The sequence below is a fragment of the Alligator mississippiensis genome, chromosome 3, assembly GCF_030867095.1.
Source record: "Alligator mississippiensis isolate rAllMis1 chromosome 3, rAllMis1, whole genome shotgun sequence".
Taxonomy (NCBI): domain Eukaryota; kingdom Metazoa; phylum Chordata; order Crocodylia; family Alligatoridae; genus Alligator; species Alligator mississippiensis.
In genome coordinates, this window is record NC_081826.1 from 145,293,624 (window position 1) to 145,319,861 (window position 26,238).

Below are 26,238 nucleotides of genomic sequence, written 5' to 3' on the forward strand. Positions count from 1 at the left end.
CTTTGCTGCTTAAAGGGCAAAACTAAATGTGCCCTTAACTATGGCAATACAGTAGATGCTATCAAATACCCAATAAACATTTAGAGAATTCTGATAGTCATTGATTATATTCTTCCTTAGGGTCTAGATATTCGAATACACAGCTGATGAATTCATACTAGGAATCAATAGAATACATCTTTCTTACCAACACCTTCTTGAGTCAATAGGTGAATATTCTTGGTCTCCCCAGGGTAGATAAAATGCAGTTTATTTAAGTATGTCTTTCTTCATGGTGGGTTTTTTTTTTGTTTTTTTTTTTAAACATACTACTTGTATTTTGTCTCCTTATACCTGAAGTACATGTTGGATGCCTTAGCTCAGCGCTTCTCAAACCATCTGATGTGGCGGACCGGCAATTTTTTTTCCAGTGGGCCAGGGACTGATGCCCGGTTCAGCCGGTGGCAGCAATTGCATGTAACAGCACTACACATATGCACGACTGGCTGTTTCTTTCTCTTTCTTCACCTTGCACAACATGACGTCACCTGGAGTGTTGGAACGTATGAACTGTGGCGCTATGACATATCAATGTTATGCTTCTGAAAATGTCTTTCTTTCCTGGCAACTCACTGCGGACTGGCGACCGGTGGCTCGCGGACCGGCACCAGGCCTTGGACCACCACTTTGAGAAGCATTGCCTTAGCTTATGGACATATAAAAAAAAATTATACCTTATTTAGAAGAAAGGCAAGATGGATGGACTCCTGCTGTGTCTTTATCTCTGATTTTTAACCAGTGTGCTGTGGCACCCTGAGGTGTTGTGAAATCCTTTTAAGGGTGCTGTGGAGGTGGTGCTCAATATTAGCATGGCTGGGTGTGCAAACAGCTACACATGATTCACAAGTTAAACCCAGATACTTCAAATTTGTTTTTGACGCCACTCAGAGATCTGTACCACCTTTTTGAAGTTCTCCTTTCATGAGAAGATGATAGGATTATGTAGAAGTCTTCATTGCATACTTTTATTCTGGAGAGTTCTCCAGCACTGTGGCTCCTTTTGCTGTGGCTTAATATGCCACTTTATCGGTTGCAATCTTGGCTTTAATGGAATGGAAACTTCAATATTGCTTTGTGTCTTTAATTGTGTAAAGATAGCAAAAAAATCAGTCCTCACTTCTGGTAGCTCAATCCAAGAAGTCCTTCAGGAATTCGAGCAAAACCATCTGTAAAAGGAGGTCTTGAGGAGCAGTACAATTGATGAGCTTATCCTTTGGGGCTACTACTTTGTCCCTGTATGAAGCAGTAACTCCAGTTGCCACCTGCCATAGTTAATGACTGAAGTCCTATTAGGATTTTGTTTAAAAAAAAATGACTGGTACCTTGAAGGCTATAGACTTTGAAGTGGTTCAGGAAAGGTCATACAAATTAGACATTCTCTAGACTTGTCCTGGGCCAGTGATCTTCAACCAGGGTGCCAAGATTCTTTGAAGAGTGCCATAGGAAGTCTGCGGAGATAAGGGAGGTGTGCAGAGATAAGCAGATAAGGGCAGGCTCAGGCTTTCCCTGCTTGGTGGTTCCCTCTACCCCCCCCCCCCCCCCTTCCAAGGAGGTAAGCACTGCACTAAGTTAGCTTTTGAAATGGGGACTCACATAAAAAAGTTATGGAGGGGTCTCTTGAGGCTGTAAGGGTTGAGAACCACTAGTCTGGGCTATGGACAGCTATAACTTTCTGCTGCTGTTAAAGAGGAAGGGAAGTTGCTACTCTGGATGGAGCATCAATAAAGTTATGATGTAGCTATTACATTTCCTATAGTGATACTAGTGAGCTCAATTGTTATAATTTTGATCTTGAATAAAATGGGGATAAAGTTAGTGGTTTTGGTTGTTTTTTTTACAGGAGATGTACTTAATCTTGTACTTGCTATTTACATACGCTTTTGTCAAATACCTGCTACAAATTTCACCCAGTTTTATTTGCATATTGTCTTATTCAATAAACTGAAAACAGGAGGAAGGAAAAAGTCAAGGACCAGTTAATTGAATATTGCAAAGACTGAGTGAGTTAACTTGCTCAGTTGGCCATTTGGGAATATTTACTCAGCATGTCTGAGAGAGAACAGATTTGTTCTTTACAGAAAAACATAAAATTGTGAAGTTTTTGGATCAAAATTTATCCCAAAAAGACAGCTGAGAGACTAAAATGTTTCAGTCACAGATGCCAGATGGTTTGAAATTTGTCAGAATCTATGGAAACCGTGTCCAGAGAAGTTGGAGCAAGCAAGGCCACAAATACTGAGACAGCTTTGTCTCAGTAGTTTACACATATAAAAGCTAGAATGTTCCCATGCCTGGACAAGTTTTTAGAAGAAAAAACAAAAAACATAGCATGTGTACAAAAAATGTCATTCCAGTAAAGAAAGGACCAATTATTTTGATTGAAGGTCTGCAAATAATCACTTTTAAAATTTCTTTTTGAAGGCGGGGGAAAATGCTGATTGATTTTTTCCCCCTAATTATTTATTTATTTATTTATTCTGCCAAACACTGTCACCCTGACATGCTCATTGTGTACAAAGCTAAATATATATACACAACGTAGATAAGACGGGTATTGACTATAGAGCATCCCTGGTCAAGTCACTGGCCTGAAAATTGGACTGCAGCAGAGATTGTAAAAGGGCAAAAGACAGTCTGGACTGTGGTAGTGGGTCTGTAACATTACAGGAACAGACCAACAAGATCAGTTTGCAAGCAAGTAATGAAAGAACTAGGCTGTTTTTAAAGTGAAAGGCAGTTTAACGTTACTTACAGCAGACAAGCTCATCCTTGAGTGAGGAAACTTTTTCTCAACCAGTGCAATGTTAAACAGAGGGGAATAACTGCTGTGGCCACCTAACCAATACTGCTGAAAGACTCAGTAACATCATTTTTTCTTTTTTTCTACCCCCAAACATGATAGCAGTCAGTCAAGTGACTAGGGAGGTCTTTGAAATCTTAAGGACTTTTACAAAAGCCATGATATACAGAGGATTCGCTCTGGCATTTAAAGCCAACTCAGGTGCAAGAGCCACCTAACACTTTTGGACACATTATATATGCTCAACGAAGCCCAGAAAGCATGAAGCAAAATATCATCGTCTGTTTTTGCCAGGCAGCTTATGTACTACAGACAGGTACAAGTCATGGATCAGGTGGCACAAACTGGGGTGATATCTTCAGACCCAGTCAAATTACTGAGAGAGGAAGAATTTACCCAATGTATTTCCTGTAGCCATGGCTCAGTTTGCCATGTGGTTCCACCTGATAAAGACTTGTGTGGAGCCGTATTTCAAGAGAAAACCAGAGGGACCCGAGATGATATTGACAAAAATGATATTCCAGTGTCCATTTTGGTAGGTGACTAGCTTAAAGCTTTACCAATTTGTGGAAGTGAATCTCTGAAAATTTCAGCAATTCTTGTCAAGTAGGTTTTGTTGAGGAAAGACCTATATTTGTGAATAAGCTAAAATATAATTAATTTTTTCTCGCAATGCTGTGCGTTTCCTGAATGACCTTACCTGAAACAATATACAGAACAAATACAGTAATAAATTACGACACAAGATAACACATATACAGCAGTGGTGGTTCTCAACCTTTTTTTGTATCATTTGTAAACATTGATAGCCAGTCCTGACTCAGTGCCCTTTGCTTCTGACCCTTTGCTCCCTGCCCTCAGGCCACAGTCCCACACTGCATGGGGCGGGGGGGGCCAAGAAGCCCCTTGCCAGCCTGCAAGGGAAAAACCAGTTTCCCATGCTTTTCTCCTTTAAGGAAGACTCCAGTTTTAAAGTTTGTTCGCAACCCTCTTATATTTTCTTGCATCCCATTTTTGGGTCATGACCCATGAGTTAAGAAACACTGATATATAGTATTCCAAAATATGTTGGGTGGGATTTCTGCAATGCAGTACCATGTGATGGGTAGGGACCTACTCAAATCAGCAAGGCAAGTGGCTGATTTCATGGGCAGATTGTGAGGCCAGCCACCATTTCCATGAGCTTATTGCAGTGGGGGCCCCCAATGCCTCTGGCCGAGGGCTGCCTGTCATGTGGCCCTGCCCCATGCTGCTGACTAGTAGAAAGGGGTGGGGTCACACAACAGGCAGCCTTCTCAGTCAATCAGTGGCAAGGGGTGGGGGAGACAGACATGTTGGCTGCTCCCCTTAATTTTGGTGGCCCCCCTCCCTGCTGGCAGGCTGCATGACTGGGCCGCATGACCCTGAGGTCCACTGGCTCCCGCTGGGTAGCCAGCATTTTATTTTCAATAATCTTCCTTCCCCCCCCCCAAATGGATTTTGTGGACATTGCCTGATTTCACAGACAATGCACCACTTAGGCTAAATCCCAAATTGAGTAGGTCTCTAGTGATAGGTCATTACACTACCTGGCTCTGGTGCATATGTAGAGTGCTAGTTTTTTTCCAACTGTTTGTTAGTCTTGTCTGCTTATTTGCATAATTCCCAGAGGGGAAGGGTTATGCGAATAACTGGAACCTATAGTATTGCTGCAGGAGCATACCAGTGTAAGTCGCATCGTAACAGGTGATACTGGCATTGCATAATACTGATATATCTTTGCCCATACTCCTAGTCTAGTTGTAGAAACAGCTATTGTGAGGGAGGGAGGTGGGAATAGTCCCCCAAGTATAAATCTAAGGATAAAGAACCCCCAAAAAGCTGAATCTTTAAGGAAGGGGAGAGAGTCATCTTCTATTTTGCATGACAGTCTATCCAAGTACGGCACTATTGTTTCTTTGTTCTTTTCTGGAGAGTCACACTTTGAAATATTCTTGGGGCACATCAGACCAAATGAAGGGCCATTTTGTACCAAAAATGTATTCAAGGCTTCTTGGTTGTTTATGACACAGCGGTGTGGTACTGGCAGGGGTGGGGGAGGGAGAAGAGTGGGTAGCAAGCTCTGACCACGGGTTGGTGACCACCCACAGGCGCCACCGGCAGTGGCAGCCAGGGGTGATCATGGACTGCCCACAGATGCCAGCGGCAGGGTGGCGAGCGGTGACTGTCTGTAGGTGCCTTTTTTGCAGCGGGTGCACCGCTGTGTGCAGGGGGTGCATGTGCACCCCCTGTGCATCGCCCCTGCCAGGAGCAAAAAGGCTTCTTCTCGGCCCCTTACACAGTGAAACAGCCAGGCATGCTGTAACCTGATACCTTTATTGGTTGAGGGGGCGGGGCTTAGAACAAAGGAGTCAGAATACACTTTGAACAAAGCAAAATAAGTTGAGCCTTTACAGATATTGGGTGTGGTGACCCTTTTAAGACACGACTGTCTATACTTAGTTTTTACCTACGAGCTAGTTTCCAGGCCTTTACTTAGATGGATTCATCTAGGCAGTACCTGGAGGCATGTGGCTTGTGACTTTTCCAAAATGCTGCCGGAGGAAAAGAGAGTGCTCTCCCTCCCCTATAATCTGCCTGACAACTGACTGCCCAGCCCAGGGCTTTACTTTTCATTCCATCCAGGAAGAGCACACACCAACTGCTGAAACTTCCTTAGCCTGATGAAGGGTGTTTGAACTCAAAAGCTTACTTAATAACTATTCTCCAACTATTTGGGTTGGTCTAATAAAAGGTATCAAATTCACCCAAGGAACCTTGTCTGCCTGTGTCCTTAGACCAACACGGCTACAACCTACACCCCTCCCTCCCCTCAAGAATTTATCTGGCTAGTTCACCTGGCTGACCAGCCTGAACCAAAAGGCAAGCAAGTGAAAGAGAGAGGGGCACAGCTGGAATGACCCAAGACAGGGACAGACAGAGGGGGGATTTCTTCACACCTTCCAACCCTACTTTCCTGTAACCATCTCCATCCTTCCTATGATCAGTTTAGAGACCTACCATGTGAAGACCTTAGTGCGTGTCTTCCCACTTATACTTCTGTGATTGGATGCAAGGTTGTACTTCCGTCCTCTCCAAGGGTGGCTAAGATTGAGTAAATCTATTCTGTGTCTAACTAGTTGATAAATCAAAGAGAGTTGGTGTCATAGTGTTGGTTGGGCTTTCTTCAGGTCTGTCAGTGTTTACTTCACCTGCTGCTCCCTTCACAGACTCTGTAGACCTTGTTGTACAGGTCAGTCAAAGTGCATATTTGTATACCCCAGGTACGGGGTCTTTAGTCTCAGCTACTGTCTTGGCTATAAACTTGTAACGGTCTGCCCTGAAACACCTTCATCTCTCTCTCTTATGTGGGCATTTTTGGTTTTATTGGTGATGGTTTTTGTCTAAATAACCTGTCTTTCAAGTCAAAGTCTTTCACTTGCCAAACCTTCCTGACGTGTTACAGAACTACGGTTTGGTCAAGGAGTTCTACATGAACGCAAGCTGGCTAGGTTCTATTTGGGGGGGAAAAAAGGCTGTTTAGAGGCAGTTACAGTTTTGATCCAGAGTAGAAGGGCCTTTACAAAGTAAATGTGTGGTTAAAGGGAATCTTTTAGAGCCTTGTTCTGTATAGAATTTGAAAGTAGTTATCACTTCAATAGATCATCCCTTCAAACCTTTCATTGTTTTGTTGTTCAGTCTTTCCATAAAAACATTTTTTGTGACTGTTGCTTTCGATCCCGTACACTTTGGGCGAGGCCCCATCATACATGGTATTCTCTAATAACCAAATTACTTTCAAACTGCACCCCAAAATGTTAATGGAGATGCCTTTTTAGATTGGATTTAAATAAGCTTTTATACTTACTAGTACGTTTCCCCAAGCCTCATGATTCTTCTTCAGAAACAGTCCTGTATATCACCAGGAGTTTGAAACACTAGAGGATGCTTTTGGTGTCTCTTCTAAATCGGATCCCAGGACTAGCAGCCTAGTTGCCCTGCACTAATCATGCTATTCTACTAAAAGTAAAGGCCATTTTGATTGCAGATAAGCACACAACTAATTGTTATACCCTCTCCCCGAAGAGAGAGTACCTCTCTTTATCCATCTTCAGAGAGTACAAACCTGACTGTACTCTTTCTTTTTTCCCCCCCCCCTTTAAACTTATTCAAAATCAAAGTTTCTTGATTGATGAACATAATTTTGGTTAATTTTTTTTTAATTACTGATTTCAAATGATTATTCATTCTTTTGGAGTCAGCTGCTGTTAATGCATATTTTAATATAAGTAACATGCAACTCAAGAGGCTGTAGCCAAATAGAAAATAGTTAAAATCCTAAAGCCTCTTTCACATGCCATATTTTTGCTGTGATTATCAGGTAAATCGTGACATAAATGGGCAGGGTGCTTGCTACATGTACACCCAATTTTAAGGCCCCATACAATGAAAAACATCCTTATGGTTGGCTTATGTGGTGCCTTAAAATTGAACATGTAGCTGGGAGTGACAGTCAGCTGACTGTGAATCCTGGGGTCCAGAGAGTACCAGGGTCTGGAATGGCTCTAGGACTGACTGACAATCAACTGAATTGATTTGAATTGAATCTGGCCTGAAAGTGGAGGTGGGGAAGCCTGTGCCTGGTAGCTGTGGCTGGGTGCAGGGGATTAGAGACTCATCCCAGCAGGGAAAGCCTTTTCACTCCCCTTACCAGGAGCCTCTGATTCCACCTGCCTGGCCAGTTGGGAGCCCTGGGTTTCAGACCCAGAGCTGTCTGGTGGGACCAATAATCGGCTGATTGCAGGCCTGAGTAAACCAGATCCACAGCAGTCTGGGCTAGGGCTGACAATCATCAGATTTGCCACACTGGCTTCAACCAACAACTGATTTCTTGGCCCCGGCCCTGGACTACAATGGGGCTAGTTCTAATCCTCAGTGTGGTCTCAGAGCTAGAGCTGACAATCAGCTGATTGTTGGCCCCAGCTCAATTTGCTGGTGCAGGGAAAGCCCAGGATTATGAATCTTGTCTCCTGTTTTGCACATGTGGCATGGCAGGAGGTGAGATTAGGATTAGATCCCATTGCACTATTAAATGCATGTGCCAGAGGCCTAACATTTCAAATTTTGTCACACTTCTGTTTACTATCTTACTTTATTTTTTTTAATGTAAAAAGAATGTGACATGGAACAATGTTTTTATAGTTCTGATTCTGTTTCAAGATGAAAGAGTATTGAAAGAATATCAAAATAAATCTCAGGTCATTATTGAAAGAGTGCAATATTTGAAACTGAGGTACAATTTAGTTCTCATTCACATAAATGAAGGGAAAGATGTGAGGGCCTTCATAACTCTGTGTACTGGACAAGCTGGGTTTGTGTGTCTGCACATGCATGCTTTCTAATTTGATTATTTACTTTATAGGGCAAATTTATTGTATATCTTCTATCCTCGTTTTTATTTTTTAAGAAAAACAAGCCCTTGAGGGAATGTTTCTCTTCATATTTAAAGAGGTTCCTTGCTGATGATATAATTTTGCCATTATAAACACTTTCAGTGTTGTAATGCCTACTTCTATCCAAAAATGCCCAAAATAACTTTTTATAGATGGGAATAAATGTAAACTAGTGTAGGAGCTAGTACTAAAAGCATGCCGTAGAACTGAAATGAAATAATCTTTGCCTACTGAAGAAAAGCATGCACGCTTGTAGAGGGAATAAAAATGTATTCAAGTGAACTTGAACTTAATTTGAGATGATAACAAATATAGTTCATCATATGACACACAAAAACTATAAATATTTTCTGAAACTGGGTCAAATGGTCACTTCTAAAGCTAAACCCAATTTTCAGTAATAAAATACTAATGGTTAGATATTAAAATACTTCAGCTCAATGTCTTCTCATCCTGTATGCATCTTACAACAAAAACCAAAACCCCTGAATTAAAATGTGACAGGGTTAATACCTTCAAAGACTGAGAAGTTTATAAAACCTGTAACAGATTATTTATCTCTTGTGGCTATAAAACATCAAGATAATTGTAGATAATTCCAGTATATTGAAGTAGAAAAGATTATTCTTTCAGAACTAATCATAATCAACAAAGTTTATCAAGGAATCACTTGGGATGAGGTAGCTTCTCCCATACCCTAGACTGCGACAGATTCTTAGTCTTAGTCTCATGGGACTAAAACAAGAGGATTATTCAACAGAACTGAAACTATCTGACAGACTGGCTTTACCCAAGTTCCACGTTCCCTTACAAGTAAGCCCTCAAATAAAGCATGTGTTTTTGGCAGTGCTCTCAAGCACTACGGATGTATTGGAAACATCCTTAGGATACAGTGATCTAGTACTCGAGCAGTTTTTCCTCTGTAAATAGCTGTGAGTAATAAGGTCTAGGTTTTAAGATGGTATTTATTAGAGGTGCACTGATATATTGGTGCTGATCTGATATGCCACCAATACCAGGAAAATGAACGCTATTGGCAATTGGCTTTTTTGGCGGGTGTAGCCAGTAAAGTTGCTGATTACATGCTGCATGCACGTGGCCAGGAAAGCATCTGACCAGTAAGTCTGGGTGTGGGGAAGAGGCATGAGGGAGGAAAGGGGTGGGGGGTGGGGGGCAGATTGAGGCCCCCACAGTGATGGAGGGAGTGGGGCAGGGGCAGGTGCTGCCCAGACAGGGCAGTGAATGCAACCCTGCTAGGAGTGGGACAGAGCCATGCACAGCTTGTCCAGGGGTGCAGTGGGGTGGGGAGGAAGGCAGCTCCCCGGTGCTGCACGCACCACCAGGGAAGGCATGTGGGGTATGTGCCCCCTGTATTTGCGCATGGGGTGAGGGTGGGCTGTTGGCTCAGGGCCAGGGGCTGTGTCAGCCTCTTCCTGGTGGGGGGTGGGGACTGGGTTGGGGCTGTACCTGGAGCTGGTGGGTAGGGCAGGTGTTGGTGTTGCTGGGAAGAGGGGCTATGGGATGGTTTATTGCCACCCCAAAATTCCCTGTAGTCTGCTCCCCAGCACTGCCTGCCCTGAGTGCAGCCCCGGCCCAGCCCCCTTCCTGGGAAGAGGTAAATGCAGCCCCTGGCCCTGAACCCGCAACAGGCAGCCCACCCTTTCCTCATGCACAAATTTTGGGTGGCACATGCTCCCTATGCCTCTTTTGGGGTGGCACACACTCCTGTTCCACTCTCAGCAGGGTCGTATTCACCACCCTGGCTGGGCAACTCCTGCCCCTGCCCCACTCCCTCCTACTTCTCATGGGGGCTTCAGTCTGCCCCCCAACACTGTGTTGATGCGCAGAGGTCATGTCCGCTATGCTGAGAATTCTGATCAAAACATATTACTTCCACACCTGAAAACAGTGCCATAGTTCATACTGTAAAGAATGCAGAGATGTACACATGTTATGTTAAGTCCTGCAATTTTCAGGCTTGCATGTTACCTATTAAAATCCTTACAACAGTGAGGGCTGAAAGCAATCTTTAAGCATTTCGACAGAATTCTGCAGTATTACTTGAGTTTATTCCTTTGATCTTTTAAGAAACAACTTGCTAAGGAGAACAAATTATTCTCCCTTCTGTTTTGAATTATCAGCTTTCCTGCTGGCTCATTTCCTATCAGCCTTCTGGAATATGCAATAGCCATGAGGTAGAAAGGACAGAAAACCTGATCTTACTCAAAATTATATCTTCTTTGAAGTTGTCATGTGTTACACTGTTGGACCCCAGAATAGATTTTTCTATAGGTGTTGTCTTTATTTGACTCATTTGGCAGTAATTGATCTTGGCAGCTACAGATCTTGGCTTTTCTTTCGCACAGGGGCTTTGTAGAGAAAACAAATAATTGCTTAGTTGCAACTTTGCTTGTTTCTCTTTTGGCAGTTCCTTTTCAATGCGTGTCCCACATGGATATTCATGATTTACATACAATGGAAATACATTCTATTTATGAATAATGTTTTATAATAGTGTTGGCTGTGTCATTTCTCTGGGAACACCTGTATATGGCTACATGTATGCCACCAGGGGAAGCTTTCAAGTCACAGCTTTGAAAAAACTGCTACACCTTTTGATTCCAAAATATCGAAGACAATGCAAAGATCACAACTAAATATCTGAAAGGCTCCCAAGGTGTGAGAGATTGTTGGCTGGAGGAATTTGCCCGTCGCTTGTGTTGTATTATACAGCTAATACAAAGTTTGTATTTCTTAGTTTTTGTGGAGCGAAAGTTCTCTACTTTTCAGTTTAAAAGGTTTAATTTACCTTCAATGTTAACGTTTGCAAATTTTTTATACTTTGATTTTAAACTTCATTTTGATAGTGCATTTTTGATAGACCATTTTACTTGGTCTCTAATTTATTTAGAAGCTTGATTTGTTAGCTCTCTCAAGGTTGCTGCTTTATTTACATTCTCAGTCAAATAACTTGGAAGTTGGTTCTAGCTCCTAGCTGCCCTGACTGTGAAGTAGTGCCTCCTGATATGTATTTCTGTGTATCTCTCCATGTCAGATTAGTTAATTCTTTAGGTTAATATTCATTGTATATATTTATTTCTCCTATCAGTCTGTTCTTCAATAGACACTTAAAATTCCTTACCCAACCCACTTAATCTCATTCATTACAAATTCTTCAGTTTGAAAATGTAAAGTTTCAATTGTGTTTGCTTTGGCATGTGATTCTAAGCTTAAAGTAATTCCCTATCAAGTGGATTCTCCCTCTAATTTTCCAGCACTTTCTCTTTTTTTTCTTTTAAGGCATGTGTATTGTATTCATTCTGTTTTCCCCTAATGTGCATGAAAGTAAAAGAATGCCTAGCTAAAATACTTGCCTGGAGTACATGCTGTTTTTGGCAGCAGTTTAATGATGGGCAGTATATTTAAAGAGGTTTCCTTGTATGCAAATATAAGATGTGGGGGTGCTACAGGGTGGTCTACAGCCACCCCAAAACTTGCCATAGTTACCCTGCAGTCTCTTCTCCCTGCACTGCCACTGGCCGCCCCACCTCCGCTGGGAAGAGGCTGGCGCGGCCCTTGGCCTGAGCCAACAGCAGTAGCCTGCCCTCGCCCTGCGCACAGATTTGAGAGGCACATGCCCCCCATGCCTCCCCCAGGCTGCATGTGATGGCAGAGAGCTGCCCCACCCTTCCCAGATAAGTTGCCTGTGGTTCAGTCCTGTGCCCGGCCCTGCACTGGCTGGGCGGCACTTGCCCTATCCCTACTCCTTCCCTCACTGTGGGGACTTCAGTCTGTGCTTGCTCCCCCCGACTTACTGGCTGGATGCTGGTCTTCAAGCTGCAGGACTGCATTCCTGGCTGGTGCACGCTGAGGCTGCGTACATGCACGCGGTATTTATCAGTGACATCGGCTACACCGGCCAAAAGAAGCAGATTGCTGATGATGTCAATTTTCCTTTTATTGGTGCCAATACGATATGGACTGATATATTGGTGAATCTCCTAAATAAAATTAATTCAAATTCTGTATATGTAAAGGTGTCTGTCTGTCTTTTCATACTCTTGGAGCACTCCTGATTGGTTGTCTCAGCAGCCAGTCGCAATGCTTACTGAAACAACCAGTCGGAGTGCTCCACACAGGCGGGAACAGAGGCCAGCAGCAGGAATGGAGTGGGATGGCAGAGCAGCACCATGACAGAGTGGACAGAGTGGGGCAAGCTTCTTGGAGGTGGCAGAGGGTGATGGGAGGGATAGCAGGGTAAGCTCCCCCGCCCTGCTCCTTGAGTGGCAGTGCTCTGTTTTTCTCCCCTTCTACAGGTCCTACTAATTTGCTAGTACCTGTAGATTTTGGCATTTGATTTTTGGGGTTTTTTTTATCATAGAAAATCAGTTCCCTCTGCACCCTTTGCTCACCAGGATGTGGGTCCAGCTGCAGCTGTGTCTCCTTCCCCCCCGCCTTGTGGTGCTGATCAGTCCTGATATACCAGTGCCCCTCTCAACCTGCAGCCCCCTGCCCTTCCCATCCTTGTCAGAAGGGCCCACAGCTTCCTTCCCTCCCCCCCCCCCCCCCAGCACTGTAGCCCCAGCTGCCATAACCGCTGAGTGAAGCGCATGGGGTAGAGGGAAGATGCAGGCTGCCCACTGCAGGGCTCAGGGCTTCCCACCCTGCTGTCCTCTCCTTGGGGACCTCCGCTGCCCAGCGGTGGGACCTGTCACAGGAGGGAGAGCCTTGGTGCTGCCACTGGGAGCCCTGTGCCAGCTGCACTGACATGGTGAGGCACCCCTGCCTGCCTGTCAGCAGTTGGGGCACAACTCTGCATGGCTGCCCTCTGCTGCTGTCAGGTGCACGGAGGCAACTCACCATGGCAGTGCAGCTGGTGCAGGATTCCCAGTGGTGGCAGTGGTAGTACTGAACCTTCCTGTGTCCTCCTGTGCCGGGTCCTGCCTGCTGGACCACAGAGGCCCCAAGGGGGAGGGCAGCAGGGCAGGGAACCCCAAAATGGGCAGCCTACATCTGCCCCTACCCTGTGCACAAATTTAGGGGGCATGTCCCCCTCCATTTCCCCCCCCCCCCCCCTGCTGCCAGAGTGTGCACAGCAGTGAGGGGCCAGCCCTTCCACCACCCCCTGGACAGCCCACCTGTAGCTCCATCCTGCTCCCCCAGCCATGCCTTGCAGCCGCACATTCCTGCCCCAGGCACCGCCCTGACTGGGGAGCAGCCCCAACTGCTAACCCTGCCTCACTCCCTCCCTCATTGTGGCCACCTCAATCTGCTCGCCACTACTGCCCTCCCATCCATGGCCTGTGACCTCCCCCAGCTTACCCACAGGCAGTTGGGGGAGATGTTCTTCACTGTGGCCTGGTTGCATTGCTGGCCACATGCATGGGTGGTGCACACACATGCATGTGGTGCTCCCTGTGCCCTGCTTTCCCACCCCGCCCAGCCCCAAGCATCATTTTGCAGGCTGGAACCTTGCCAGCCTGCAAGGGAAAAACCCACCATTTCTTATATTTTTTCCCCTTTGAAGGAGTAAATCCATATTTTTCTGTGGTGACCATAAAATCTGAGTTCCTGTAGATCAGCTGGATAGAAAACATTTTTCACCAGAACACTTTCTCCAGAGCTACTCTAGGACTGGAAAAATAACACTTTTTACATAGAAGTGACCCATATATAGAAGGCTGTTTTACCTTGCAATGTATGTGCCAGAACAGAGCACTGTCTTTGCTTTAAATTCTGTTCTGTGTCATGTCATATTCAGGTGTGCACAAAATGCACCACAAATTAGACTTCTGCTGTAGTTGCTCTAAAGCAGAAAGGTAAACAGTGTTCTGTCTGATTAAAGCTAGCCCAACTGTCTTGTCTTTGTACATTTTTAAATACCTAAACTTGGGAAATATGCCTCCTAAGGTAGCAGAACACCCTGTAAAGCTAAGTACTACTTACATTTCCTTTTTCCTGTTAGCTGATGTTTCAGTGAGTGTGCTTGCAGTGCAAGGTTTTTTTGTTGTTTTATTTTTGGTTAGGTTTTTTTTTAAATATGTCTCGGCAGGGCTGAGCCGACTCGAGGTGATTCAGAATTTACCCCTTCGTCAGGGCGGGCTGGTGAATGGAGAGGCAGACGAGGTTTAATGGTTATAAAAAACTTTACTTGCGTCGCGGGTGGCTGCGACGGAAACGGTTCGGTCGTCTGGACAACAATGTGAGTTGCTCCAGCTGGCGAGGCCAATGCCAGTAAATCCGTCCGTAACTCAAGCCGGCAGGAAAAGGGTACGTCTGGGACTGTGTTCGGCGACGGGAAGAGGGATCGATAGGTGATCAGTCTATCGATCAGCTAGCCGCAAGTCGGATCTCTTTCGAGGCACTCTGCAGCGTGCTCAAAGCTCTTCGACTTGGGCGGAAGTCGCGCTAGTTTTTAAACGGCCAGCAAGCCAATTACCAACCGCCACGTGTGAATAATTTAGCACTAGCTAATTGCGGGGCACGAATTTGCATCCGAATGGCGGGAACTCTTTGCACCGTGCATTTCTGTGTTGCAAAGAGAAATGCATCCTGCAAAGACAGCTGCAAAGTGGTGGGAACTCTTTCCTGCACGCGGGTTCTTTATGCAGCAAAAACCCTTGCTGTGCAAGAGGCTCTCAGGTGACAAGAAAATTCCATAGTGCCGAGGCACCAAACTCACTGGGTTATGACATGCCCCCTTGCCGACGGCACAACTGGAATTTTCGACACATGAGCACATCATACGGCATCTTTGTTAGAGGATTTACTGACTTGGCAAAGCCTTCACAACCTATATATATATATATAACAAATAATTTTGAACACATAATAACAACAGTTGATCATCGTCTGATTGGAGAACAGCCGTCTTCAGTCCGTCTTCTCCTATAACAGACAATATCAGTAAACACCCAACAAATGAAAATAGTGCCATAACAAGTCCTGAGCAGATGGGTTCTTTGCCGTCTCAGTGCCTCCCTCGCAACTATCACTCTTTGGCTTCGAATGGACTGCAGTCTGATCCCACAATCAGGTGGTTGTGGATTACCGCGTTTGCTGGGGTCAAACCTGTGAAGAAAACAGAATAACAAGACAAAACAAAACAAGAAAGAATCATAATTGGTTTTACTGTAAGGATACTGGGTGAACGTCGGAACGGCAAGTCATCCAGTTGTGATGAACAATAATAGGGGGACAATCAGGCTTCTCTTCCAGTTGAACAGAATAGGTATTGGGATATTGTCCTGGCCATTGAACTGTCCCTTTGTGAACTTGTGGATGAGACTGATGAGGGTGAGGTATTGAAATCCACACTAACTCGTCAGGTTGGAACTTGGGCTCCCAAGGTGGGGGTTTTTGGACATTAGCTTCGTCCCATAACGGCTTAGCAGTGTTTAGTGAAATAAGGACATCGTGATTAAATTTAGTCCAATTTTTAAATGTCCCTCCTCCTCTAAGGCGAAGCTACTCCTTGTATAGACCTATGTGTGTCTCCACAACGCCGTTGGACTGCGGGTGGTATGGCAGATGAAGATGCCATGCCACATTGTGAAGACGAGCAAATTTATCCAGAGCATTAGAGTTAAACGGAGGTCCTCCATCAGACTGGATTTCATGAGGGGGTTGCCAGGTGGCAAACACAGCAGTCAAGGCAGCAATAACAGCAGTGGCATTGCTTTTTTGTAAGGGAATAACCTGTAACTGTCTGGTCCCCAAATCAACCACAACTAATCCTTTGTTTGGCGGTTTAGACCCTGGGAGGGGTCCCAGTAGATCTACCTGCCAAACTTTTCCTGCCTGAAACTGTGAAGAATCGAAAGCTCCGATCTGATGCTTGGTTTTATGACACTTTTCTTTAGCACATGTCTCACAGGCCTGAGCTACCTTTTTCCAGTCCCGCCAAACTCCATATGAGGCTGGCTCTGTAATGGTTCGGCACCAACGTTGATGACAAGCCCGTGGTCCCGGGTGACCCCAATTTTCATGAAGCCACGCGAGGAATGGATTTGCTTCAGGATCAGCGGTAGATGTGACAGGCAAAGCTATGTCCGTCCGGAGTGGATCCTCCAAGAGCTTATCAATTACCTCATGCACTGGATCAGTATCTGAACGATGGGACTTAGTGTGCCTAATCAACGGAAGGCGTACAAATCTACTTAACGTCCTCCAGATGTCTCGCCAATCATTCAAATTTTCGGAGGGAAAAGCTACGCCTGTAAGAATTTTATAGATATACTGCGAATCAATTGCGATAATCGGAACTGGGAGTGTATCGTTATGATACATCAAACAATGTTCTAGTACCTTCAGGAATCCTAATAATTCACATTTTTGGGACGAATTATCATCTGGGTCGGCTTGGAAAATTCTCTTATCATGACAAGCTTTACAGTAGTATCCATAACCTCCTTCATGTCGGGAAGTTCCATCTGAGGCCATCCACGCTGGGGCTGAAGTTCCATACAGTGTAGGAACCTTTTCCTCATCTTCTGGGCTTGGATCAGGTACCGTGTCTTCCAACCTCCAACATTGCCAATTATAATGGTGGGTTAGTACTAGCGTATTCCAGGTTTTAGACTCCCCTTGAAAATGTGGGTCGATTCTTCCAGTGTCCAGCAAGGGTAACAATGTGGCACCAGGAGCGCGTAACGTCCCATGCCCCCTTGCTAACGGCTCCACCAGTTGTTCGGCTAGGAGAATCTTTCCTATAGCTCCGTATCGATGTTGTGCCGCTTGAAGCGTCTTATGGGCCGTATATACCAACTCATTGCGGGGGTTATGCACGACAGCCCACACGTGGTTGGTGGTGAATCCAAGGGTTACGGTTAGTGACTCACCCAGATCGATGGCATGGAGTTGTGTACCTTTTAACCGTGGTTAGCAGGTGAAGCAGATTCTGCTGATCCCCTTCCGTCCAGGGCGTGGACCTTTGGGACTTGTCACGAATCTGTCGCTGTAATTTAGTGAGGAGTGCCAAATCACTGGGTTCAACATAATGTCGATACCAATTTAAATGACCCAAAAGCTGTTGAAAATGCCTCTTAGTGACAGGGTGGAATGTTTTTAGCGGATCGATGTTAGGACCCTCATGCGAGACTCCGTGGTGGATAGAACCGGTGTATCAAGTGCCAAGGAACGTAATGTCATCTACAGGATGTAGGCTTGACTTTTCCTCGTTGATGGTCCATCCCTCACTTTGAAGGTGAGCAACTAGTTGGTTTACTACACTGACAACTACAGAGCTATTGCGACCCATGATGGCAATATCATCCACATAACTCCAAATTTTTAATTCTTTTTCTGGGGGAGAGTGCAAGGCTCGAAAATTCTTCAGGGTGTTATTCATGGCACCAGTGGCTAATGATGGAGCGTTGCGATATCCTTGCGGACAAACTGTCCACCTGTACATGATGCCATCAATACACATGTTTACTATTCCTTCCGGGTCAGTTATTGGGATAGAAAAGAACATATTTTTCAGATCTAATGTAACTCCGACCCACGGACTTTGCTGGAACTGTGCCATCTCAAACATACGCTGTGGCAGAGTAGACGGATTAGGTTGTTGAAGTACCTGACACCTTTTATTGACTTCTCAATAGTCCACGACCAACCGGGCTTCATTAGGCTTCCCAGGTTTCGCAACTCCCCATCCTGATGATAGGTAGGTGCTGGCTGTTACAGTCTTAATACAGCCTCGTCGCTCGAGTCGCTGCAGAAGGCTAGTGAGGGACTGTTTTAGAGAATCCTTAGTTGGGATTGGCCTATATCACCAGGTGGAAGTGTCACGAAGCGTTGGTCGATGCCAGTCCTGTTTTGGGATAATTACGGGTAATGCCTGTAGCACTTGTTCCTTAAGATCAAGCGTTTTTATCCCTGGGATTCCTAAAATGTTGATGCCCCCTAGAATGGCCTCTAGGGGATATCGGTGGTCCTGAACCCAAAACTTGACCTTCGTTGTGACGGCGATAGCGTTAAGCCCTTGTACCTTGATTGTCTTGGTGGTCTTTTGATGAGGTATCATTGAGGTAATCACATTGGTCTGAGCTCCAGTATCGAGAAGGAAGGATACCTGTTGTTTGTCATCCGGATCGGTAGGGTTGTAAACAGTGAGTTCAGCGTATGGTCGAGAATCAGTAGGATCAGGTCTGAGTTGGGGAAGGCCGCCGGCAAAGCCGACGGCCATTACCCATTTTTTGACGGATTCTCAAAATTAAATCCCAGTGCTTCAGCCATACTGGCCTGGGCCTTGTCTCCCAAAAGTCTCAGTTGAGCCTTTGTTAGTCCGGAGTGAGCGAGAAGAAATCCGAACATAGTTCTTTCCTTCAGAGTTCTTTCTTTTGGGGTCCTTGGAGGTGACCCCCATGGCTCTCGCCAAGGGGTATACCCTTGACGCCTAGGCCTCAATGTTGCAGCCAGGTACGCTGAAGGTCGATCCCTTGTGTCATTAGAAGCTTCCTCACCTTGCTTCATAAGTGCCTGCAATCGTGGGAGATGGCCTAAAAGATTTCCCACTGGTTGACCTGCCATCGGGTTCAAGAAGAGTCGGAGTGTAACAGCATTCGCTCCTCCGTACACCTCCACGCAGGCATCTATGGCTTCCAAGGGCGTTGGAATTGCCCCGGGGTCCGATAGGTGACGATGAGCCCATCTCTCTTTACGCTGGACTGCTGTTAGTCCCATTGGATTTGTCCTTGGGCTCCATCAGAGATACGACACTCCAACTATAGCCAGGAGAAGTTGTTCTGCTGTAGCCTTCTTCGGGCAACCCTCATGCCAGGTGTGAAATTTGTGGGTTACCTGTCCTACCACAAGCGCCGGGAGCGGGATGGGCCAGTGGGCACCGTCTATGACCACATTCAAATCAGTAGCGCACCCTCCGCTCCACGCTGCTTGTCGTATCAGGGCACTCGCTTTTTCCTTATCCAGAGTGTCGGATCCAAATTCCACTATCAGTCTTCCTAACCACATGGCCAAGGTTTCTTCCGGCCTGATCTTAGATTCTTTGCAAAGCTCTTGAATCTCTGGTCTGGTACGTGTGCGAGAGATAACAGTGGTACGCGTGGTACCTTCTTCATCTTCAACATGCTTTGTCACAGCTATCGGGTAAGCTGTGGCAGAGAGAGGGTTAAATTCTTTATCTGGGAGCGTTGAATATATCCCTCCTCCCATTGCCCCCTCCCCTTGGTAAAGAGGCGTGGTTGCAGGGAATGATGTCACCTCAGGAGGTGGAGTCACCAGGGGAATCCCCGCTAGGTCTTCCAAAACTCTGCCCCTCCTCTCCCGGTTCCCGGGTAGCTCTGGCTTCTTTCCTCGCCATTTTCTGCTAGCAGCATCATGCGGCTGGCACTGTTAATAAACGCTGCTCCAGAGCCCTTTGCTGTCCGCTCCAGTGACTCCTTTCCCGCAGTATGCATCTGAGCCTCCAAATTTGCGTATTCCCTTAATAGGCCCGTTACTGCACGGAACAGCACATTTATCATCTTTCCCTTTTTCCATTTAATTAGACCCCACTTCGGCTTGTGACGGCCTTTAGTTTCCAAATCCTCCCGTAGCTGAACGGGGAGCTCATGGCCCTGCGACTCAGGCACCAAATCCGGACAGTTGAACCAGTCCGCGGGGGTGGGTTCCCCCCCCCCCCCCTTTAAGTATCGGGTGCATTGGACGAACTCCTGAGCAGGGGTCAGCTTTTCTGCCTTCCGCGCTTTCATCCCGGCTAGGGATATTGTTGATGTTTCCTCCGGGGGCCGATAGTAAACCCAGTCGCTCTCCATTATGCATCCGAACTCCCCTAGGGATAGCTTTGTTCTCCATTCTTTCACTACAGCCTCTTCTCTTTTTACGGAGAAGTAACCATCAATACTTCTTTCCTCCCCTTCTACCACCTGGTGGTAAGCAATATGTGCCCATAGATCGTTAGCGTTCTCTACGTGGCGGTTCCCGGTGCTCCAGGGGCAGCACCCAGTTAAGTTCTTCTCCATCACTGTGCCCTTTAATCCCATCCTCGTTGCCATGTCTCGGCCGGGCTGAGCTGACTCGAGGTGATTCAGAATTTACCCCTTCGTCAGGGCGGGATGGTGAATGGAGAGGCAGACGAGGTTTAATGGTTGTAAAAAACTTTACTTACGTCGCGGGTGGCTGCGACGGAAACGGTTCGGTCGTCTGGACAACAATGTGAGTTGCTCCAGCTGGCGAGGCCAATGCCAGTAACTCCGTCCGTAACTCAAGCTGGCAGGAAAAGGGTACGTCTGGGACTGCATTCGGCGACGGGAAGAGGGATCGATAGGTGATCAGTCTATCGATCAGCTAGCCGCAAGTCGGATCTCTTTCGAGGCACTCTGCAGCGTGCTCAAAGCTCTTCGACTTGGGCGGAAGTCGCGCTAGTTTTTAAACGGCCAGCAAGCCAATTACCGGCCACCACGTGTGAATAATTTAGCACTTGCCAATTGCGGGGCACGAATTTGCATCCAAATGGCGGGAACTCTTTGCACCGTGCATTTCTGTGTTGCAAAGAGAAATGCATCCTGCAAAGACAGCTGCAAAGTGGCGGGAACTCTTTCCTGCACGCGGGTTCTTTATGCAGCAAAAACCCTTGCTGTGCAAGAGGCTCTCAGGTGACAAGAAAATTCCATAGTGCCGAGGCACCAAACTCACTGGGTTATGACAAAATACAGCACAAAAAGTTTGATTGGAGTAGCATTGCAGTGGTCTACTCAAAAGTAAAAGTTGTAGGGGAGGAAAGGTTGTTGGGGAAACTGGCTAGCATGGCTAACAGGTGTGAAATACAAACATTTCAAAATTTCAAATTAAAATATGGATTTGACATTCAACCTTAATAAAGTCCTCATTATTGTTTACAGATAACTACTCTAATTAACCATAAAGATAAACCAAAGCGGTCCGACAAGACACTGCAAGCAATTCAGCGAGTGGGCCAAGCTGTTAACCTTGCTGTTGGAAGATTTGTTACAGTAGGTGAAGCCATCGCAAATGAAAATCGAGAATTGAAAGAGGAAATGAATATTGCTTGCATTGAGGCAAAAAGAGCAGGTACATGGCTGGTTTGTTTGTTTATTTTAAGTGAGAATATATTACCCCAGTATTAACACTGAAAAGTTGTGTTGAATTTTAAAACAGTTTTATAATACAAACTTTGAAGAATTACTACAGCCATTGAGGTTTATTATTCAGATTTGTGGAATAAAACACATGAGGTGGTAAGCAAAATCTTGAGACCTCCGTTTCCATGCCAATTCTGCTTTTTAGGGTATGGTTGTCTAGATGGTTTCAGGTCTAGATGTGCCCAGAGAGCACATGTACAAGACTGGATTAGTTTGGCCAATGGTGTAGCCTTTGGGGCTGCATCTGTCCTAGTTGATTGCTAGGATGTGTTCAACACTTCCTCAATTCCCTTTTTTATTATTCATTATTGTGGTATAGAGCTGATGTAGTATTTGCTTTTTCTCTGGTTCTGGCTAACACTACTTGCTGCGCATAATGGATATTAAATGGTAGGATAAAATGTTTGGGTAAGTGTGTTATTCATTGGTCAGATGAACTGGATATATTTTGGAATTCTACCCTACCTACATGCATTGGAGAAGATCACGTTCGGTCTAAAGTGATGTTCTGTTTGGTCTTTCCCCAAGAACACAGAGAAAGGGAAGCCTGCCTGAACCTGTTCCTCCTTGAGCTTCCTCAAACAATAGCCTTGCCATCTGATCCATCTCTTCTTGTTAGCTCTCCAATGACTCTATTTCACATGCTACCATTTTTTTTTAAAAGGTCATATTCAGTCCAATGTGAGCACTGGAATAATAAAAAATTAGGGCTGGAAGGGACTTCAGTAGATCATTTAGTCCAACTGCCAGTGCAGAATCATTCCTGTTTAGACCATGTGTGTCAGACATATGGCCCATGTGTTGGACCCAGCCTGTGGACCTCCATCATCTGGCACCCAGTGCTGTCCCTGGTTCTGAGTTGACCCATACACTACCTATGGTGTGTATTGGACTGGCCCTGTTTTCAAGGCCTCAGATGCATGCCATAAGTAGTGCTTACCCTATGCCTGACCAACTTGATAGCCAGTTATCTTATAGAAGGCACTGTGGATGTAGGGAGAGCAGTGGACATGATATACCTTGACTCTTGCAAGGCTTTTAATACTATCTCCCACAGCATTCTTGCAAGCAAGCTGGGGAAGTATGGGTAGGATGAATGGACTGTAAGGCGGATAGAATCCTGGCTGGATTGTCTGGCTCAACAAATAGTGATCAATAGCTTGATGTTTAATTGGCAGCTGGTATCAAGCGAAGTGCTTCGAGTTGGTTCTGGAGTTGATTTTATTCCATATCTTCATTAACGACCTAGAAGATGAGATGCATTGCACCCTAAGCAAGTTTGCCGATGGCACCAGTCAGGGGTGAGGGGTAGTAGATATACTGGAGGATAGGGCTAGGATTCAGGGTGACGTAGACAAATTGGAGGATTGGGCCAAAAGAAACCTCATGAGGTTCAACAAGGACAAGTGCAAAGTCCTGCACTTAGGACAGAGGATTTGTATCCGCTGCTACAGGCTTGGAACCAACTGGCTAAGCAGCAGCTCTGCAGAAAAGGACATGGGCGTTACAGTGGACAATAAGCTGTGTATGAGTCAACAGTGTGATCTTGTTGCCAAGAAGACTAACAGCATAGTGGGTTACTTTAGTAGGAGCGTTGCCAGCAGATTGAGGGAAGTTGTTATTCCACTATATTCTGCATTGGTGAGGCCACATCTGTTATACTGTCTAGTTTTGGGCCCCCCACTAAAGAAAGGAAATAGACAAGTTGAGGAGAGTCCAGTAGAGGGCAGTGAAATGGTTAGGGGGCTGGGATACACATGTCATGAGGAGAGGCTGAGGGAACTGGGCTTATTTAGTCTACAGAAGAGGAGGCTGAGTGGGGATTTGATAGCAACCTTCAACTACCTGAAGGGGGGTTGCAAAGGGGATGGAGCTAGACTGTTCTCAGTCGTGACAGATGACAGAACAAAGAGCAATGGTCTCAAGTTGCAGCAAAGGGGGTTTAGGTTGGATATTAGGAAAAGCTTTCTCACTAGGAGGGTAGTGAAGCACTGGAATGGGTTACCTAGAGAGGCTATGAAATCTCCATCATTGGAGGTTTTTGAGGCCTGGCTTGAGAGAGCCCTGGCTGGAATGATCTAGTTGGGGATGGTCCTACTTTGAGCAGGAGGTTGACCTGTTGAGGTCCCTTCCAACCTTAACTTTCTAGGATTCTGTGATACATGTGTGTTGGATCTGTGGATTCTTGTAGTTTTGCTGTGGGGAGTATTGATTGTGGTGGCAATGGATATGTGTATACAGGTTTTTTGTTTATTGTTAAGGCAGGATTGTGTTCTGCTTGATATTTTGTTTGTCAGTGGGAAGCTTACTTCTGATGGTGAGTTTGGCAAGGTTTGGAGATTGTTTGTTTGAAAGCCAGGAATAGAGGATTTGGGAATATTTCTGATCCTCTTAAGTATAGGCTGTAATTGTTTGATCCTTCTTAGAGATTCTAATATGGGATAATATGTTACAACTAAAAGTGTGTGTGATCAGTGGGGGTTTTCTTCTTGTACTGTAGTAGGTTAATGTTAGGCGTTTGAGTGGCTTGGTCAGAGATGTAGTCTGTTTTTCTGCTGGAGTGCACGTGTTGGATAAGGGTATTTTAGGTGAGTATTAAAAGCATTCTCCTCAGAGCAGATACAGCAGTATCTGAGCGCCTGCCTGTAAACTAGAGCTCCCTTGTTAAAAGGAAGGGCAAGGTGACACCTTGGAGACTAAGTGGCTGAAAGAGATGTGAGCTTTTGTAGACAACAACCTGCTTGGTCAGATGCTACAAACAGGTTAGCAGAAAGAAAATATTTTCTATAGAAGGGAAAGGGACAGAGGGAGGGGATGCTGCTAAGAGAGTTACCAAGTTGGTTGATTAGATCATTTAGGGTGAACAAGGCATTTAATACCAGGGAGGGAAGGACATCCTGGTAAACAGCTAGTTCAGGCATGGTATAAAAATTCATAGTCCCTGTTTAGACCATGATTAACAGTCATTCCATGGATGATTCTTATTCAGCAGTTTCATGTTTCAGTTCTTTTTTAACGTTATTTTATTTAAGGACAGCTATTCCAAGGTCAGTCATTAAATGTCTAGGGAGGTTAAAGTGTTCTGCAACAGTTTGTTGTACACTTCTGGAATTGACATTGGTTTGGTGTCTGTTTGTTCTTTTATATAGAGAGAGCTCTTGCTGGGCAATATTAACAGCAAAGGGGCATTGTAAGATGGTGATGACATGGATGATATTGAGCACAATGTGCATCTGGGTCTGTAGCAAGGCCTGATGGCTTGGTGAGAATTGGAGTTGAGTAATATGTTGAAAAGACGTTTGAGGTTGGGGGAGGGGTGCTGTCTGTAAGTCAAGATGGGCTTGTTCCCCAAGGCCAACTTGAAATGGCTGTCATTTTCCAGGAGCAGTTGTAGGTTGTGAACGCTGTGTCTAAGGCAGGGATCTCAACCTGCAGCCTGAGGGCTAGATCCAGCCAACCAAGCAATTTAATATGGCCTGCAAAGCCTAGATATTGGTGACATTTTCATGGTGGGGAATTCTGTGTCAGGGAGAATTGTGGCATGTGGTGATGTTCAAGTTTGTACGTATATTGGTGGCAATTTGCCTCTGGGGAAGAAAAGTGGTGGTGGCAGCTGGGCTGGAAATACTGGTTGACCGTGGACTGAGCTCCATTATTTTAGCCCATTGTTCCAAAGAGGTTGCTGATCCCTAAAGAGAGATTCCTTTATTCTTGTCACAGGGTTGGTCAGGTGTGTCTGGGATAATTGGAAGTTTTGTGAGCATAAAGTGTGGTTATCCATTTTTTTTTTTTCTGTACGCGGTGGTTTGTAGGGTACACTTCTGGATATGGATCATAGTATCTAGGTGTTGGGATAGGAATTCAAGAAATAATTTGATAGAAGGCTGGTAGATGTTGAAGTTGTAGTGGAAATCCAGCCAGTCCATGTGTTCAGTCCAGAGAGATGACATCCTCATTATTTAATGTATGGGTAGTGCAGGTTTGGTGCTGTTTTTTGTTTAGGATTTCTAGAAAATAACCTGGTCCTGCATGTTCAATTTTTTTTTTTAAAGACTCGTCTACCTCTTACTCCTGGTTTGGTGGCCTCTAGGAAACGTCCATTGCGACTTCACCCTTGCTGCTGTCCCCTCTGACCCTGACGTAGAGACTTTCAGCATAGGTTCTATTATGTACTGACTTTTGGCGTGTAACGCATCCCGCCAATGGGTGGGACTATTCTGTTTTGTGCTCGTCTCCTGTTGTCTGTTGTTATGACTGAAAAGCATTCACTTAAGCTAGCAATGTCAAACCCAAATGAACTAGGGAGCTGGATCTGGCCCATGGGTCTTCTTGCAGGCTGTATGACCTATCTCTGGATCTGGCCTGAAGGTCTTCTCACCAGTGCCTGAGAGTTAATGCAAACACAATTCACCACCCTGTCAAGCAGCAACCAAAACCCAGAAACTCTGCAGCTGGTAAGTGGAGGGGTGAGGTTGGTGTTAACCTCCTAGATTCAGGCTGCACTGGTACAGTGGCTTTGGGAGCTGCAGCAAGAAGACTTACGGCCTGAATTTGGAGAAGTCATCTGGCCATAGAGAAGCTCTATGGATGACCAAACTTCATGGGCTGAAACTGGCTCTATGATGCCTCTGAAGCGCTGGTCATTGGTCAAAGCTTGTCACCTTTTGTTTGTACAATAAAGTTGGTTTCCCTATTACTCTGTGTATTATCTCACTGGGACAGAGGGAATCCCACAATATGCTAAACTGGGTTACAAGGAGAAAATTTTGAGTAGGTACAAAAGTGCCATGAAGATGGTTAAGGG

The 26,238-nt window shown here is 45.4% G+C and overlaps 1 protein-coding gene across 1 annotated transcript in view; it reads left to right on the plus strand.

Moving 5' to 3' along the window:
* The window catches only part of CTNNAL1 (catenin alpha like 1), a 124,213-nt gene that overhangs the window by 18,810 nt on the left and 79,165 nt on the right, over positions 1 to 26,238 (plus strand). The window contains exon 2 of the mRNA XM_014595195.3: positions 21,174 to 21,363. Coding sequence (XP_014450681.2) covers positions 21,174 to 21,363 — 190 coding nt within the window. The remainder of the gene's footprint in view (positions 1 to 21,173; positions 21,364 to 26,238) is intronic.